Source organism: Aedes aegypti, chromosome 2 (assembly GCF_002204515.2).
Source record: "Aedes aegypti strain LVP_AGWG chromosome 2, AaegL5.0 Primary Assembly, whole genome shotgun sequence".
NCBI lineage: Eukaryota > Metazoa > Arthropoda > Insecta > Diptera > Culicidae > Aedes > Aedes aegypti.
The window spans coordinates 156,533,638-156,549,526 of NC_035108.1; the positions used below are offsets into that span (position 1 = coordinate 156,533,638).

At 42.0% G+C, this 15,889-nt stretch overlaps 3 protein-coding genes across 4 annotated transcripts in view; 1 reads left to right on the forward strand and 2 right to left on the reverse strand.

Annotated features, from left to right (window-relative positions):
- Nucleotides 1–15,889, reverse strand: part of LOC23687733 (G-protein coupled receptor daf-37) — a 511,826-nt gene that overhangs the window by 107,609 nt on the left and 388,328 nt on the right. The window lies entirely within an intron of this gene.
- Nucleotides 1–15,889, reverse strand: part of LOC5570792 (titin homolog) — a 38,173-nt gene that overhangs the window by 17,847 nt on the left and 4,437 nt on the right. The window lies entirely within an intron of this gene.
- LOC110675145 (cytochrome b5 reductase 4-like) lies at nucleotides 12,256–13,077 on the forward strand. The gene has a single exon (XM_021839527.1). The coding sequence runs from the start codon at nucleotides 12,256–12,258 to the stop codon at nucleotides 13,075–13,077; it is 822 nt and encodes a 273-aa protein (XP_021695219.1).

Genomic DNA, 15,889 nt, shown 5'->3' on the forward strand with positions numbered 1-15,889 from the left:
CCTATCAGCTCCACTTTCAATTATTTACGAGCCGACTGGAATATATATAAAACGTATGTTGACTCTAATCTTGATGTTAACATTTCTTTAGAAACTAAACTTGATATTGACAATGCTCTTGAAACTTTAACAAATTCCATTGTTGAAGCCCGGAGCATTGCAATTCCAAAATGTGAAGTAAAATTTGAATCCGTGATTATAGACGATGATCTTAAACTCTTGATCCGTCTTAAAAACGTGAGGAGAAGGCAATTTCAACGCACTCGCGATCCTGCTATGAAAATTATATGGCAGGATTTGCAGAAAGAAATCAAGAAACGTTTTGCTCAATTAAGAAACAAAAATTTTGAAAATAAAATTTCTCAATTGGACCCTGGCTCTAAGCCCTTTTGGAAATTATCTAAAATCTTGAAAAAACCTCAGAAGCCAATACCGGCATTGAAAGAGGAAAACAAATTATTGCTAACTAATTGCGAAAAAGCTCAAAAACTTGCTATGCGGTTTGAAAGCGCGCACAATTTTAATTTAGGACTTACTAGTCCAATTGAAAATGAAGTTACTCAGGAGTTCGAAAATATTCTCAATCAAGAGAACGTTTTCGAAAATGCCTGTGAGACTGATTTGGAAGAAGTGAGAACTATTATTAAAAAAATCAAAAACATGAAAGCTCCTGGCGATGATGGAATTTTCTACATCCTCATCAAGAAACTTCCAGAAAGTAGCTTATCATTTTTAGTTGATATATTTAACAAATGTTTTCAATTAGCATATTTTCCTGACAAATGGAAAAATGCTAAGGTTGTTCCAATTTTAAAACCAGACAAAAATCCTACAGAAGCTTCTAGCTCTCGTCCAATCAGTTTGCTTTCCTCCATCAGTAAACTTTTTGAAAAGGTTATTTTGAACAGAATGATGGCCCACATCAACGAAAATTCAATTTTTGCCAATGAACAGTTCGGATTCCGCCATGGACATTCGACCACTCATCAACTTTTACGTGTAACAAATTTGATCCGTTCCAACAAATCTGAAGGCTATTCTACTGGTCTTGCTCTTCTAGACATAGAAAAAGCATTCGACAGTGTTTGGCATGAAGGTTTGATTGTAAAATTAAAAAACTTTAATTTTCCAACATACATTGTTAGAATAATTCAAAGTTATCTGTCAAATCGTACACTTCAAGTTAATAATCAGAACTCCATATCTAAAAGACTTCCTGTAAGAGCTGGTGTTCCTCAAGGCAGTATTTTGGGACCAATATTATACAATATTTTCACATCTGACTTACCTGAGCTACCTCAGGGATGTCAAAAATCTTTGTTTGCGGATGACACAGGCCTCTCCGCCAAAGGACGAAGCCTGCGTGTCATCTGTAGTCGATTGCAAAAAAGTTTGGATATTTTTTCTTCATACTTGCAAATATGGAAGATTTCTTCTAATGCTTCCAAAACTCAACTAATAATATTCCCACATAAACCAAAAGCTCTTTATTTGAAACCTTCAAGTAGACATGTTGTCACGATGAGAGGGGTTCCAATAAATTGGTCAGATGAAGTTAAGTATCTAGGGCTCATGCTAGATAAGAATTTAACTTTCAAAAATCACATTGAAGGCATTCAAGCCAAATGTAATCAATATGTAAAATGTCTTCATCCCCTTATTAATAGAAAATCAAAACTTTGTCTTAAGAACAAGCTTTTGATATTCAAACAAATTTTCAGGCCAGCCATGTTGTATGCTGTACCAATATGGACTAGCTGTTGTAATACCAGGAAGAAAGCTCTGCAGAGAATTCAAAATAAAATTTTGAAAATGATTCTGAGGCTTCCTCCCTGGTATAGTGCCAATGAGTTACATAGAATATCCAATGTTGAAACATTGGAACAAATATCAAATAAAATAATAAATAATTTCAGGCAAAAATCGTTACAATCTTCTATTGCCACGATTAATGCGTTATATGTTTAGTTTAAGTTAGGTTAAGTATATTAAAAACGTTTTTTTTCTCTTATAAGCAGGTGAAATCAACTCACCTGTAAAAAAACTGAACTGCTACGGCAAATGAAATGTAATATGTTGTTAACAAAATGTTAATGAAATCTTAAATTTGTTTTACCAAATTAGGATGATAGTGTTGTCTAATAACACAGAACACCTAGATATAAGAAATGAATGTAATGTTTGGAATGATACTAATACAGAAAAAAAAATGTCTCAACTTTTTCGAACTGGCATTTGAACTCCAAATAGTTTGCTTCGGAATCCTCGTCACCACAACGCTTCCTGTGTTGCGACAGATATTGCCATGTATTGTGCTTCGGTCGTAGAGAGTTCAACGGTTGGTTTCTTGCGACAACTCCATGACACTGATCCACCAGCGAATTGAAAAACGTATCCGGTGATTGATCGCCTTGATTCGGTGTCATTACCCCAATCCGCATCGTTGAACTTTTCAAACGCTCTGTCTTCTTGCTTCATGTAGACCAATTTCATCATCTTAGTTCCTTTCAGGTAACGCAAGATTCTTTTGGCCGCTATCCAGTGTGCCTCTCCAGGATTACTACTAAAGCTGCTGACAGAATTGACTGCGTACGCAATATCGGATCGCGTGCATTGAGCCAGAAATCGCAGACCGCCAACTAACTCACGGAATGGTATTGATGCCATACGCTGCTTTTCGTCGTCATCATTTGGGCTCATCTCCTCCAACAATCGTTGGTTCCCATCGAACGGCGTTGCAACTGGGTTGCACTCAGTCATTCTGAAGCGCTGAAGTAGCTCATCGATGTACCGCTGTTGGTCCAACATAACCGTATCTCCTGAACGGGTGATCCGCATTCCCAAAACATGTTCCGCTTCTCCGAGATCTTTCATGTGGAATTTTGACATCAACTGTTTCTTGACATATTCCATCCACCTCGACTGATTGGAAAACACCAGCATATCGTCGACATAAACGGCAATGAAGATGACGTCGTCAACGCTTGAATGGTAATACACACATTGATCAAAACTGGAACGCTTCAGGCCGATTCGCTTCAATTCCGCATCACGCTTAGTGTTTCATACCCGACTAGCCTGCTTCAGACCATACAAAGCTTTACGCAAACGATAAACCTTTTTCGGAGCTCTTGGGTCTGCAAATCCTTAGGGCTACTCCATGAAGATATCCTCCTCGAACATACTTTCTGCAAGAACGCTGCCACAACGTCTATTTGGTGCACACTGAGAGCCATTTGAGCAGCTGAAGCCAGCAAATAGCGAAGACTGGCATACCTGACTACCGGAGAGTACGTCTCGTTGTAGTCGACACCTCTCACCTGCGAACAGCCTTCGACGACAAGTCGAGCTTTGTAACGCTGTACTGATCTGTCGGAATTAGTCTTCAGCTTGTCGACCCACTTGCATTTCAACGCTCTGCGTCCTACCGGAAGATTGGTTAGCTCCCAGGTCCCGTTATTCATTTGAGACTCGAACTTTTCTTCCATCGCTTTTTGCTACGACGTCCGATCGGAGCATCCTATGGCCTTTGTGTACGATTGTGGCTCATCGTTAACCTGTGGGAATAGTTTCAGGAAGAATACTGCACGTCATATCGCAATCCAAATACTTGCCTGGGTGTACGCGCTCTCTCGCACTCCGCCTAACCACCGTTTGTGGATCCTGTTGTTGCGGAGGGAGCGCAGGAGAAGACACTGTAACAACAGTATCATTTGCGCTGTCGTAGTCCGTCTCACCGACGCTGCTGTCAAGGTCATCGTCGGTTTCGTTTTGGCTGTTGGTCGTAGCCTCTGGCGTAGCGAACGGAATGCCCATAACAACATCGCCATCACGACCGGAAACGACTGGATTACTGCATTCCAAATGCACCCATCTATTACCATCCGGATCGTTTGATTCGACTGGACTTGATGTATCTGGAACCTCGCTCGGGAAAACAACGTCTCGACTGATGATGACCTTCTTGGTTCGCGGAACGTAGACCCGGAAACCCTTCGAATGGACAGCATATCCAACAAAGATTCCTGGCTCAGATTTTGCATCCCACTTCTGCCTCTTGACCTTCGGAATATAACCCATCACCTTTGTGCCAAACACTCGTAGTCCTGAAAGGTCCGGTTTCTTGCCGCTGACAGCTTCTTCAGGAGTCACATCTAATCCTTTGGTCGGTGAACGGTTGACCAAATGAACTGCCGTCGCAACGGCTTCTACCCAGAAACGTGTTTCCAATTTAGCATCGAACAGCAAGCATCGCGCCTTTTCAACAACTGTTCGATTCATCCGCTCAGCAAATCCATTCTGCTACGGATTGTACGGAACCGTCATTTCGTGATGGATTCCCGCATCTCTTGATTTACGTACTCCAGACCGTTTTCGGTTCGGAGCCTCTTGATGCGATTACCGGTTTGATTATCAGCATACGCCTTGAAATTTTTGAAACAGTCCAGAACTTTTTTCTTCGATTTGATGAAGTAGACGAACACTCTCCTACTGGCGTCATCGATGAACGTCAGAAAATATCTGCTCTCGCCTATCGATGCATTCTCCATCGGCCCACATCTTAAAGAGTCTTGGCCTTGACTGCATCAGCTGTGATTAGAGTTCCGGGCGCCTCAAGGCCCATGATCATGGGCTCATACAATTCCGGCAAATCCATCTGAAGAAGACTTGCAAACCACGTGTCGTCGACATTGGAACCAACTTCGGACAGTTTGTGACTGGTCGACATCATTTGGCTTAGGGAAGATTCAAATATGTCGTCCATCGTTTCTCGGGATTTCTAGACCGCCCTCCCCCCTCTGCCACGCTTTTTCCAATACCTTATACATGCACTGTCACACTTTCATAGATCCCCCCTCCCCCAAATGATGGACGTCATTTTTGGATGACCCCTTACATAGTCTTCCACGGAACTACACTCCGACAGCTGGTCAGCTTCATTCAGCCCTATTCGCCGGGTCATTCCGTTGTCCTGGAAGGCGTTTTTCAAATCCGTCAACGCTGCCTTTGCCGTTTCTGTTGTACCAGACTGTATAGTTTACTGGCTCAATGCTCAAGCAGATAGTTGCGAGGGCTCGCAGGGAAATCGCATCTGCCGGATCCTCTGTTTGCCGTGTTACGACGTCCCAAGTTCCTTCACGAATCAAGAGCAATTTGATTGCAAACGCCCACGAGGTTCAATTTCCTCTCCCACGCAGCCGTTCCGTCGCAGGTAATTAAATTTCACTCACGGCAGGTACCCTCGGAATGGATTTACCACCGGTCCTTCCTAGATTGGCATTCCGTTCATCGCCAATAACTTTCAAAAAATCTTCAGAATTTTCAGCTCTTCTCAGCGCTTGAAAAAAAAAATCACTCAGTTGCGACGCGTTACTAAGGAATCAACGTGTCAGGCCCATAACCTGATAGAAATGAAACACGTCTGCTGCGTAGCGATAGCTAATAAGAACTGAACTTATATTCAAATTAAGAACTCGTGGCTTACTTATTCTAACATCAGAAATCATGGCAGCTTAGGTTTGTTTAGAATAACCTTACGCGCCATCATTGGTTAGTTTTCACATTTTTTGCACGAAAGATATGGAATTGTTATCGCTTTCAATAAATTGTCAAACAGCGCCATCTACGTCAGTGAATGTCAAAAATGCCTCAATGACCAATGAGCTACTTTGCAGAAGACGATCCCATCAAAAGAAAAAAGAATATCTACATTAGTTACAACTTATTCTTTTTTTCTCTTGAAATTACATCCCCATTGGGACAGAGCCTCCTTCTCAGCTTAATGCGGAAGTGCTTACCGCAGATATACACTGAGAGCTTTATTTTCCAAATTTATCGTTTTCGCATTCGTATATCGTGTTTTATTTTACAAGGGGGGAATGCAGATGCATTTTTATAATCCACTGAAATTTTCAACAATCCGCTACATATTGCAAGTCGAGCTCAGACAAATTCAAAACTCACTCGCTCTTTAGAACGGTAAGCGTCTGTTTTGTATGACCATTTCAACTGTTGCTTTGTCCATTTGGTGTTTAAAGACAATGACTCCATCCAAACCTCCAGCACCGCGGCCGCGTCTATCCACAAGAAAAGGCTCGTATGCCCGTGAAACAAGTTATATCCTGTTTCGTGGAATATTTTCTGCTTGGCCGGGTGCAATAATCACAAAACTTCTGCGAAAATTGGAATAAAACGCAGGCCATCCAGTATCTTTGAGCAATAAATTCCCGCCAGTTCCACAGCACCAGTTGCAGTGGTCTCGTCTTTTCAATCGCTCTGTCTGGCATGGTGGAAAGGCATGGGAGTGATTTCCCATCATCGTTTTCAACGCGGTTGCACGTTTACTGAATCAGCGAGTGCTAGAACGGTTTCTAAAGTGCAAATTCAAAGCAGTAGGGTAGAAGCATCGGTTTTGGCCAAGCCAATTGTAGCTATCGTAAACTGTACAACGTTTTACACAAAAAAACTTGAAACATTTAATTTTTATTAAAACACATTCACCTGATAGAGGTACATTCATTTATTCGTCTAACACTGATTCAAAAATAAAAGAGAACAAATATTTTTCTTATAGCATTAACTCTTTACACCTAATTTGGTCGCTCTCATAAGAAATCAATTAATATGATTGATTAATTCGGCTACCGAAATTAAGGTGAAACTGCTCGGAATCCAAATTAAATAATGTACCAAAACTTTGAAGAAACAAATCTCGAGAAAGAAGCATGAAATGATAATGCAATTTCTATTTTGGCTTTGTGCACTAGCAGAAAATTTGAAACACGAAGAACGATTTCATACGTTTGTTAATTCTGCAGATTCTTCTTCTTCTTCTTCTTCTTGGCATTAACGTCCCCACTGGGACAGAGCCTGCTTCTCAGCTTAGTGTTCAATAGTTATTAGCTGAGAACTTTAATTGCCAAAGTTGCCATTTTCGCATTCGTATATCGTGTGGCAGGTACGATGATCCTCTATGCCCAGGAAAATCAAGAAAAAATTCCAATACGAAAAGATCCTGCACCGACCGGGAATTGAACCCAGACACCTTCAGCATGTCTTTGCTTTGTAGCCGCGGACTCTAATCACTCAGCTAAGGAAGGCCCCAATTCAGCAGATTAGTGCCTCTGAATTCGTAACTAGGGGTACAAGCCGGCTATTGTAGCATCCATGTTTGAATTCCGACATGTTTCACCTTAAGGATGTGGCTGAAACTGGATCTGATGGCTTTTATTGACCAACTGATTTCGAATGTAAAAATAAGGTTTATGCTCAGTTCAGATATTGCTCGTGCATAATATGGATTGCAAGCCTTTATTTAGCGTACTTGCAGTACGACGTTTCATATATTTTTCAAACTTACTTTATCCAAGGGTGACCAAAACCGATGTTTTTACCCTGCCTGAATCCTGGGCACATCAGCTTTTCTTTATGCTAACTTTGTCAGTGTCACACATTCCAGCCAATGCATTTCCCGACATGTTATCTCACGCGTCAGCAAACGAGAGACGTTAATCTAAGAGATTTAGTATGGCTCTGAAACAGAGATATGCATTCCTTCTGAAAAGGTGCATCATTTCTGGCTTTAGGAAAAACAGTGTGTGTGTCAGAAAAATGCAGAAATTGAATATAAAGATGTGTATGTACAATAGGGTATCTCCAAAATATAAAAGTGTCAAAGCGTTGACTTGCTCACCCCTTAAATGAAAGATAAGGGCCCATTCACAATTTTCATAACGCTGAAGAGGGTGGGTGGGTGTCCTCGTGATGTTACGGCTCATACAAAATTTGTAAAATATTCATACAAAAAGCGTTACGAGGCACGCTATGTCTGAACCAGACGATTATAAAATCGGATTTTTTCTCGCTAGAGATCAGTATTTGGTCTATATTTTCATAATCGGAAGGTTTTAAAATATTTTATCGGTGAAAATTTTTCCATACATTTTGATTACATACGTGATTTTCATGGGATTTTGTATGAAAAATGGCTAAAATGTGAAAAAAAAAACAAAATTTCACCGATGGAATATTTTTAAACTTTCCGATTATGAAAATATAACCCAAATACTAAACTCTAGCGAGAAAAAATCCGATGTACATTCGATTTTTATAATCGTCTGGTTCAGACATCGCGTGCGAGGGGGTGGGTGGTTGTCGAAAAAGGCAATTTTTGGCGTTATGAAATTTGTGAATAAACCCTAAGGCCGGAACAAATTTGAAATTTTACTTTTGTCAACCCCCCCCCTTCAAATTTTTCAAAAAGTCAGAGGGGGAAAATAAATAAAATGTCTTATTTTCAGTAATGGTTTTCATTGTTTTTTTTTTTTTAGATTTCTCGCGTAACTTTTCAAAACGGCCTATCTAACAATTCACACATTTCGAGTAAATCGAGCTTGAAGGTTGTGAAAATATATTTTGAAACTGTATCAAAATGAAACAATTTTTCCCCACTGTGTTGCTTGTAGAGGGAAGCAGTGTAATAGAGTTCAACGTATGAAATGAAATTTTGTCAATTTATTTGGAAATTACACTGAAATCTATAAAAAACATCAGATAGGACGTTTTGACCAAAAATATGTACATAGGATAAATCACATAGGTCGTTCTGTTTCAACAATTGTTACATTGGACATTCATTTCTGTCATTTTGTTTCAGTTATAGTAACATCGGATATTTTGATTTGAGCACACAACAATCATGTTTTATTTCATTTTGTATCCACGTGCGTTGAACTGCTTCAACATTCAAGTTGAACTGCTCATTTTGTTGCGGTGTGATAATTGCAGCAGGGGGGGTATACGCAACGAGGTTCGCCTACCGTACATGTTTTGTGGGTGTATTCGTTTGGCTCACAACGCTGCTAGGCATCCCGCTGTTTGAGAGTTAAAATGCATCAGCATTTGCTGTCTGGCATGACCCGCGTTCGATCTGTGCTGTTTGGGTTGGCCCGTGTGAGAGATGATGCTGTTTGGGACGGCCCGCCCGAGAGATGATTGTTAGGCGAGCTTTGTTTGTAGTTGACAGCCGTACACCCACCCTGAATTGCAGGCACCAGCTGTGCTTTGTTTTTATTCATTTGAAAAAGAGACGAATGACCTTCGGGTTAAAGTCTCTCACGAACAACAACAATTTGATTCATTCAATGCCACGCCGTCACTTTTTCCCCCCACGTCTATGTGTCCTATGTAACAACAGAAGGAGGGGAAACGTTGAGCTGTATTTGGGACTTTTTGCTTCCTCACTGTTTCTCTCTCAATATTCCCCCCGTTTCAATGCTGGTTTCGCCCACACTTGTTCGTGTGTGAGTTACCCACTGCACGACGGGTGGTGACGACTGTGTTGCATTCGGCACCAGCCGTCGGCGCAAACAAGAAATAGCGGTGGGAAATGATGACGATGACGGCGCCGTCGATTGTGTTGTAGGAAACCAATGCCAAACAAATACATACAGCTTCTCCGCTCTTCGGTGAATGATTGCTCTGCAAATATATTTGCGCAAGTCGCGCATGCACGTTGCTCGTGTTGCTGCCGTAAAGCATATGTATATGCTTCATCGACCATGGATCTGAATCGGATTAACGATCAACGCTCCGTCATCGTAATCATTGTCATCATCGAAACTTAAAAAGCAGTTTTTCTGTTCAAAACAAAAAAATATTCGATGAAAATATGTTCTTTGTGTTTCTATGGAAGAACAGAATACAGTGAACACATTTTCCTGTAAATTTCCTTGATATTGAACGAAAAAACGGCTTTTGAAAATTCCGAAATCAATGACGGATCCTGCCCCCTTAATACAATAAGATCATGATGCTGAATATCATTTCCCTACATGCACTCAATACGCTGATAATCGACATTTTGTTGCGGTGTGCTAAACGGAGACACCAGCTGTGCTTTGTTTTGATTCATTCAATCCCACGACGTCACTTCTTCCCATCCGTCTATGTGTCCTATGTAACTATTATGGTTGGTTGTAGTACTGGCTTAATATTATGGGATGGTAATATCTCCCCCCTAAGAGAGAACGTAGTCTTGAAGATGCCGTGGAGGTTTGACGGTTCTTTTTGGTCTCGATGGTAGCGGCGTTGAACAACCGGATGGTCCTGGCTGATTGATTGGTTCAGGCTGATCTTGATCTTCAGGAATATCAGGTAGGTCTTGTGCTGACAAGAAGGACGAATCTTCAGCCGCAATCGGTACTGGTTGCTCTCTGGGTGCCTCTGCACTTGATGCCATTCCAAAATCGCCCAACAATACAGACAACGGTAATTCAATTTCCGCTCTTTCTTGTTTTGCAGAATCGTTCACTCGAAGTTGGTCGATGTGCGATCGTATTAATCGCTTTCGCCCAGATGCTGCATCCAGAAGTACATTGTAATGTACGTTCCCAATCGCCTCGATTACAACTCCGGACTGCCACCTCCAGCTCGAATTATTTTTATGAACCTTCGCAAAGACGGTTGCTCCTGCTGCGAATTTTCGTGATTGAGAAAGCTTGATTGGTGCTGGTGCTTGTGGAGGCGCTGATGAAGGCTTGAGCAGGTCCAGTGTTGTACGCATTCGTCTGCCATTCAGTACTTCGGAAGGGGATTTACCGTCGAGCAGATTGGATGGAGTTGATCGATAAACCTGCAGAAAAGTTTGAAGAGCTGCAGATGCTGGTAATCCTTCTCCCTCCTGGATTTTGCGAAGCGATCTCTTAAGCGTGTCGACGAACCTTTCCGCTTGTCCATTCGACTGGGGATGGAACGGTGCGGTGCGGAAATGTATGATGCCCAGATTCTCGCAGAATGTACGAAATTCGTATCCAGTGAACTGTGTTCCGTTATCGGACACAATCACCTTTGGTACGCCGAACCTGGCGAAGCTCTTTTGGAGGAAACCAATCGTAGTGGATGCTGTGGTCGATTTTGTCCGGAAAATTTCCGGCCACTTTGAGAACGAGTCGACAATTACCAGATAGCTGAATCCGTTGATCGGTCCGGCATAGTCGACATGGATGCGTTCCCATGGTCCTTCTGCGCTCTGCCACGGATGTGGCTCTGCTTGCGGTGGTGATTTTTGTGCATTTGCACAACTGGAGCAGCGTCGAACGTACTCACCGATGTCGTCGTCGATGTTTGGCCAATAGATAGTGCTCCGAGCGATGGCTTTTACTCGTTCGATACCAGGATGACCTTGATGTAGTTGCTTCAGAAGCTTTTTCCGGAAACACTCCGGTATCACCAGTCGTTCCATCATCATCACGCATCCTTGAAGTAGCGACAATGATTCGCGCCGGTGGAAGAATGATTGTAGCGCCGAATCTCGAATTGACTTGCCGTTGCTTGGCCAGCCATTTTTGATAAACCGGATGAGTTTCTGCATTATTGGGTCATCCGATGTAGCTTGCTTCACCATTTGGAACGTAACTGGTAATTGCTCGAAGGTATTATCCAAAACGTATTGCAGATCGGCGTCGACATTGACTTGTGCCACGACGAATTCTTCCTCTGGACGCTCGTGATTGCTGATGAGCCGCGATAGTACATCGGCGTAGCCGAAATTATTTGTGGACACGAACTCGATTTCGAAATCGTATCCGAGCAGAGTGAGTGCCCATCGCTTCAGCCGGTTGGCCGTGTGAATGGGAATTCCTTTCTTCGACCCGAAGACTTTCACGAGTGGCTGATGGTCAGTCTGCAACTTGAACCTTCGTCCCAACAGCATGCGGTGAAACTTGGTGACAGCAAAGACCAGAGCGAGCGCTTCTTTTTCGATTTGCCCGTAGTTTTGTTCGGCCGACGACAGTGTTTTGGAGGCATGCGCAATTGCCTTGATTCGACCGTCGGGAAAGCGATGCATGATGACCGCTCCTATGCCAGTTTTGGATGCATCACCAGCTACGATGATATCGAGCGAGGGGTCGTAGTGGGTGAGGAGTAGATCCGACTGAAGAACGTGCTTGATGTCGGTGAAAGCTTGTTGGCATTCGGCAGTCCAGACGAACTTTGCATCTTTCTTTAGCAATTGATCCAGCGGCCTTCGAAGCTGATGCATTTCACGGATGAATTTTCCGTAAAAATTTACTGCACCCAGGAATGACCGCAGTGTGGAGACATCAGTTGGACGTGGCATCGAAGAAATGGCAGCTGTTTTCTCCGGATCTGGACGCAGTCCATGTTCGTCTACTATGTGTCCCAGGTCCCAGGGGGAAGGTCTACAATGTGACCAGTTATTTGGACTTTCATCCTGGTGGTGTCGACGAATTGATGCGGGGAGCCGGCAAGGATGCCACCAAACTGTTCGACGAAGTGCACGCCTGGGTAAACTATGAATCCCTCCTAGCCAAATGCTACATCGGGCCACTTCGCAGCACCGGAGTGCTCAAACTAGTCCCGGAAGAACCAGAAGACACCTCTAAATCACCCAACAGTTCTATGCCTCCACCACCACCGCCATCACTTCTGAAGCCACCCACCTCGAGCAACCCTGCGGTAATTGTTACGCCCAGCACTCCCGCAGTTGAGCCGAAGGTCCTCTCAGCCATCTCGGTGGTGAGCACTTCCAGCGAAGATTCCACCACCAAATCGTCTCCCGTAGTGCCTCGCTTCGACTGGATCCAAAAGACGGCCGAAGTCACGTTCATCTTCTACACCAAAGCGCTCTGCAATCCGGCCGTCGTTGTAGAGTTCGTCAACAATCTCGAGTTTAACGTTCGGATCTTCCTCGAAGGAAACGTCCGCCATCGGTACCAGTTCCAAGTGGCAAACAACCTTCAGTGGCCTTGCACGGTTCGACAATCGCTGGAAGCCGGAAAGGTAGAACTCGTGTTCAACAAGCTCCTGCCGGGTCTCTGGACCAACTACGGTCAAATGGAGCACGAACAAACCGAAAACTACCCTATGGAGCTGCACGAGTACGACGTGGCAACACGAATCGAAATCACGCACGACTCCTGCGCTCTGCTCCTCCGACCAAAGAACAATCCCATCCTCGTCGCCAAAAATTTGTTACAATTGAAAGCGAACACGTTTTTACAAAAAGCGTCTAGTTTTATTTCGTGCTCATTACTAACTGTTCAAATGGAGTGAAAATTTTAGTTGCTATGGATACCGCAGCAAACCATGCTTACTGCGATCCAACTCATAATTTGAAAGTAACAACAGAAGGAGGGGAAACGTTGAGCTGTATGTAGGACATTTTGCTCTCTCACTGATTCTCCCTCAATTTTCCCCCCGTTTTTATGACGGTTTCGCCCACATGATCATGTGAGAGTTTCCCACTGCATGACGTGGTGGTGGTGACGGTTGTGTTGCAATCAGCACCAGTCGTCGGTTGAAACAAGAAATTGCGGTGGGGAATGATGACCATCTTGTTGTAGGAACTCGAGAAAGGAGCCCACGTCTAACAAATACATACAGCTTCTCCTCTCTTCGGTGATTGATCGCTCTACAAATATGTGTGAGCAAGTCGCGCATGTACGTTGCTCGTGTTGCTGCCGTGAAGCATATTTATATGCTTGATCGACCATGCATCTGAATCAGATTGATACAATGACATCATGATGCTCAATCTTGTGCTCCATATCATTCCCCTATATGCACGCAATGCGCTAATAATATGAAAAGAGATGTTGCAGCTGATCCAATCCAGCGAAACGGTAAAACATGGTTTGGCAAAAAGACCAAAATACAGTTTTGTGTAACTCATTCTCTTTTTGTCACTTGAGCGTTTTCAATTTTGCGAGGCAGTGCGACTCTGAATATATCGACTGAAATGATTGAGAAGCAGTTATTATGGTATTCTATGCATCTAAGTAGTGTCTCAGACACGCTTCTACAAATCATTCCACCTTTTAAACTCCATTCCAAAGCTTTATTCAGGAATGTCCAATGTAACATTAGAATCGTGTTTTTTCATAAATGTTACATAGGACATGTGGTTGGTTCTCTGATCAAAGGTCCAATGTAACAATTGATTAAAAGTGATGCAGTTTTGAACATTGGTCATTTTGTTAAGCTTTGAATAGATTAATTTGTTGTTAATATATCAGAACGAGTGTTCTAGTGTGCTGCTAAGTGGTGCAACGCAAATGATTTGCAATGATAATCTCGTTTTGTTTACATTTGTTACTTAGGACGTTTTGAAAAGTTACGCGAGATTTGTCCAAAATTACCAAAAGTAATCTAGTAAAATATTTTTAAAACAAAATGTTACATACCTATATGTTAAATCAAATTAAAATAATCTAAATTTATTTTAAAGTTGCATCCAAGTGCAACATTTATGCAGTGTTCCTAAAATTGTAAACAGCTAAAATACAATTTGAAAGTTTAATATTTTCTCTCATTAAAACTCAACAGAAAGTAAGGCAAAAATATGGAGATTGTTGTTACGAAAAATCGAATTATGAAAAATGTTTAATCTATAACATTTTTCATATTTCTATTTATGAAAAATAAAAAAAAAATGACATAGTTACCCAAGTAACCAACAAGCACTATAAACTGCAATTATTTAGCATTATATGCGCCTCTACGACATAATATTTAATGCTACCTAAACTTATAGCTGCTAGTAATGCTTTCCCAATGCAGGTTTTGGCGAAATAACGGGCTGCTTTAGTGCAACACCTTCAGGAACGTTGCACCCGGTTGGTGTGTTTCTGTCAAAAAGAATAACGCCTCTGCGAGCGGCAAATCAAAACAAAAATATTTTCTCAGTCTCCCGTGCCGTGCCTCCTCCGCCGACAATGCTGCTGCACTTATCAAGGCTATTTTCGTTGTTGGGATCTTTTTGTTACCCTTCCTATATTGTGGATTCGAACTGACGAGTTTGGTGATTAATAGGACCTTTGGATGTACTTCGCGCTGCAGGATAGGCTACAATTGGTTTAGTGCCGAGCGCTGGTTTTTTGTCCTTCATAAGGTACATTTTGTTCGCTGGTTCTTTTATTTACCTACGAGCAGATAACGAATACCCCCGGGAGGAATATAAAACGCAACGCAAATACGTACTGCAATTCATATTAGATACTCGGAGCAGGTATTTTAATTTTGTTTCCTAGCCGGTGAAATCAGCTTGTGACATTGTGGTATCCTAGCGCTCCTTGAAATAAAAAGAAAGGTAGGTTCACGCTGAATTTGAACCAATTCCTTAAGATGCAAAAACCGAGGTATGGGTATGACTGAGACCGCATAATTCGTAGTTGCTACTCCGTAGTGCAGGAGTATGAAAGAGATGTATATAAACTAAAATATGTAACATATAACCTGTCTTACTCTTTCGTTGCATTTGTATAGCAACAAAAAAGCACTTGAACTGCTCAGAATCGAAAAACGCATCTGCAGTGAAAATGCTAATAAACAACCAGTAGATTTTAAATAGCAGAGCATTTGCTACTTTATGTCAACTAAGCAAGCAAACTGCTTCAAATAGGCTGCAAGCAGTTCAAATGCTATTAGAAGTCTGCTGCACAGCTTATTGTAGTGCTTACTGGTTACCTGGGTATTGTTCAAAACATTTTGATTTGACGGTTTTATATGCCATAAACATGATTTTGCAGCATATGAGTATAAAAAAAACTATAAATTTAACTGAATTTTCATTTTATTATTTATTGTTCCCCCCCTCGACACATTTTGATAAAAAGTGACAAAGAAGATTTTAAGATTTGTTCTGGCCTAATAGTGTTAGAAGCAAAAACTGCTTTATGCATGAAAAATCATTCTAAACATGTCTAATAATAATAATACGTTTTAAAGACACCGACACAACAATGCTTCCAGTGGACGATTTGCCCTTTGGGGGACATGCACAAATTATGTCACGCTCTAAGGGGGGAGGGGGTAAACTACGCGTGACAAGCCTTACAAAATTTTCGAAGGACTCATACAAAAAACT

Coding starts and splice junctions, on each gene's coding strand:
- LOC110675145 (XM_021839527.1), top strand. CDS start 12,256: ATGCGGGGAGCCGGCAAGGATGCCACCAAACTGTTCGACGAAGTGCAC.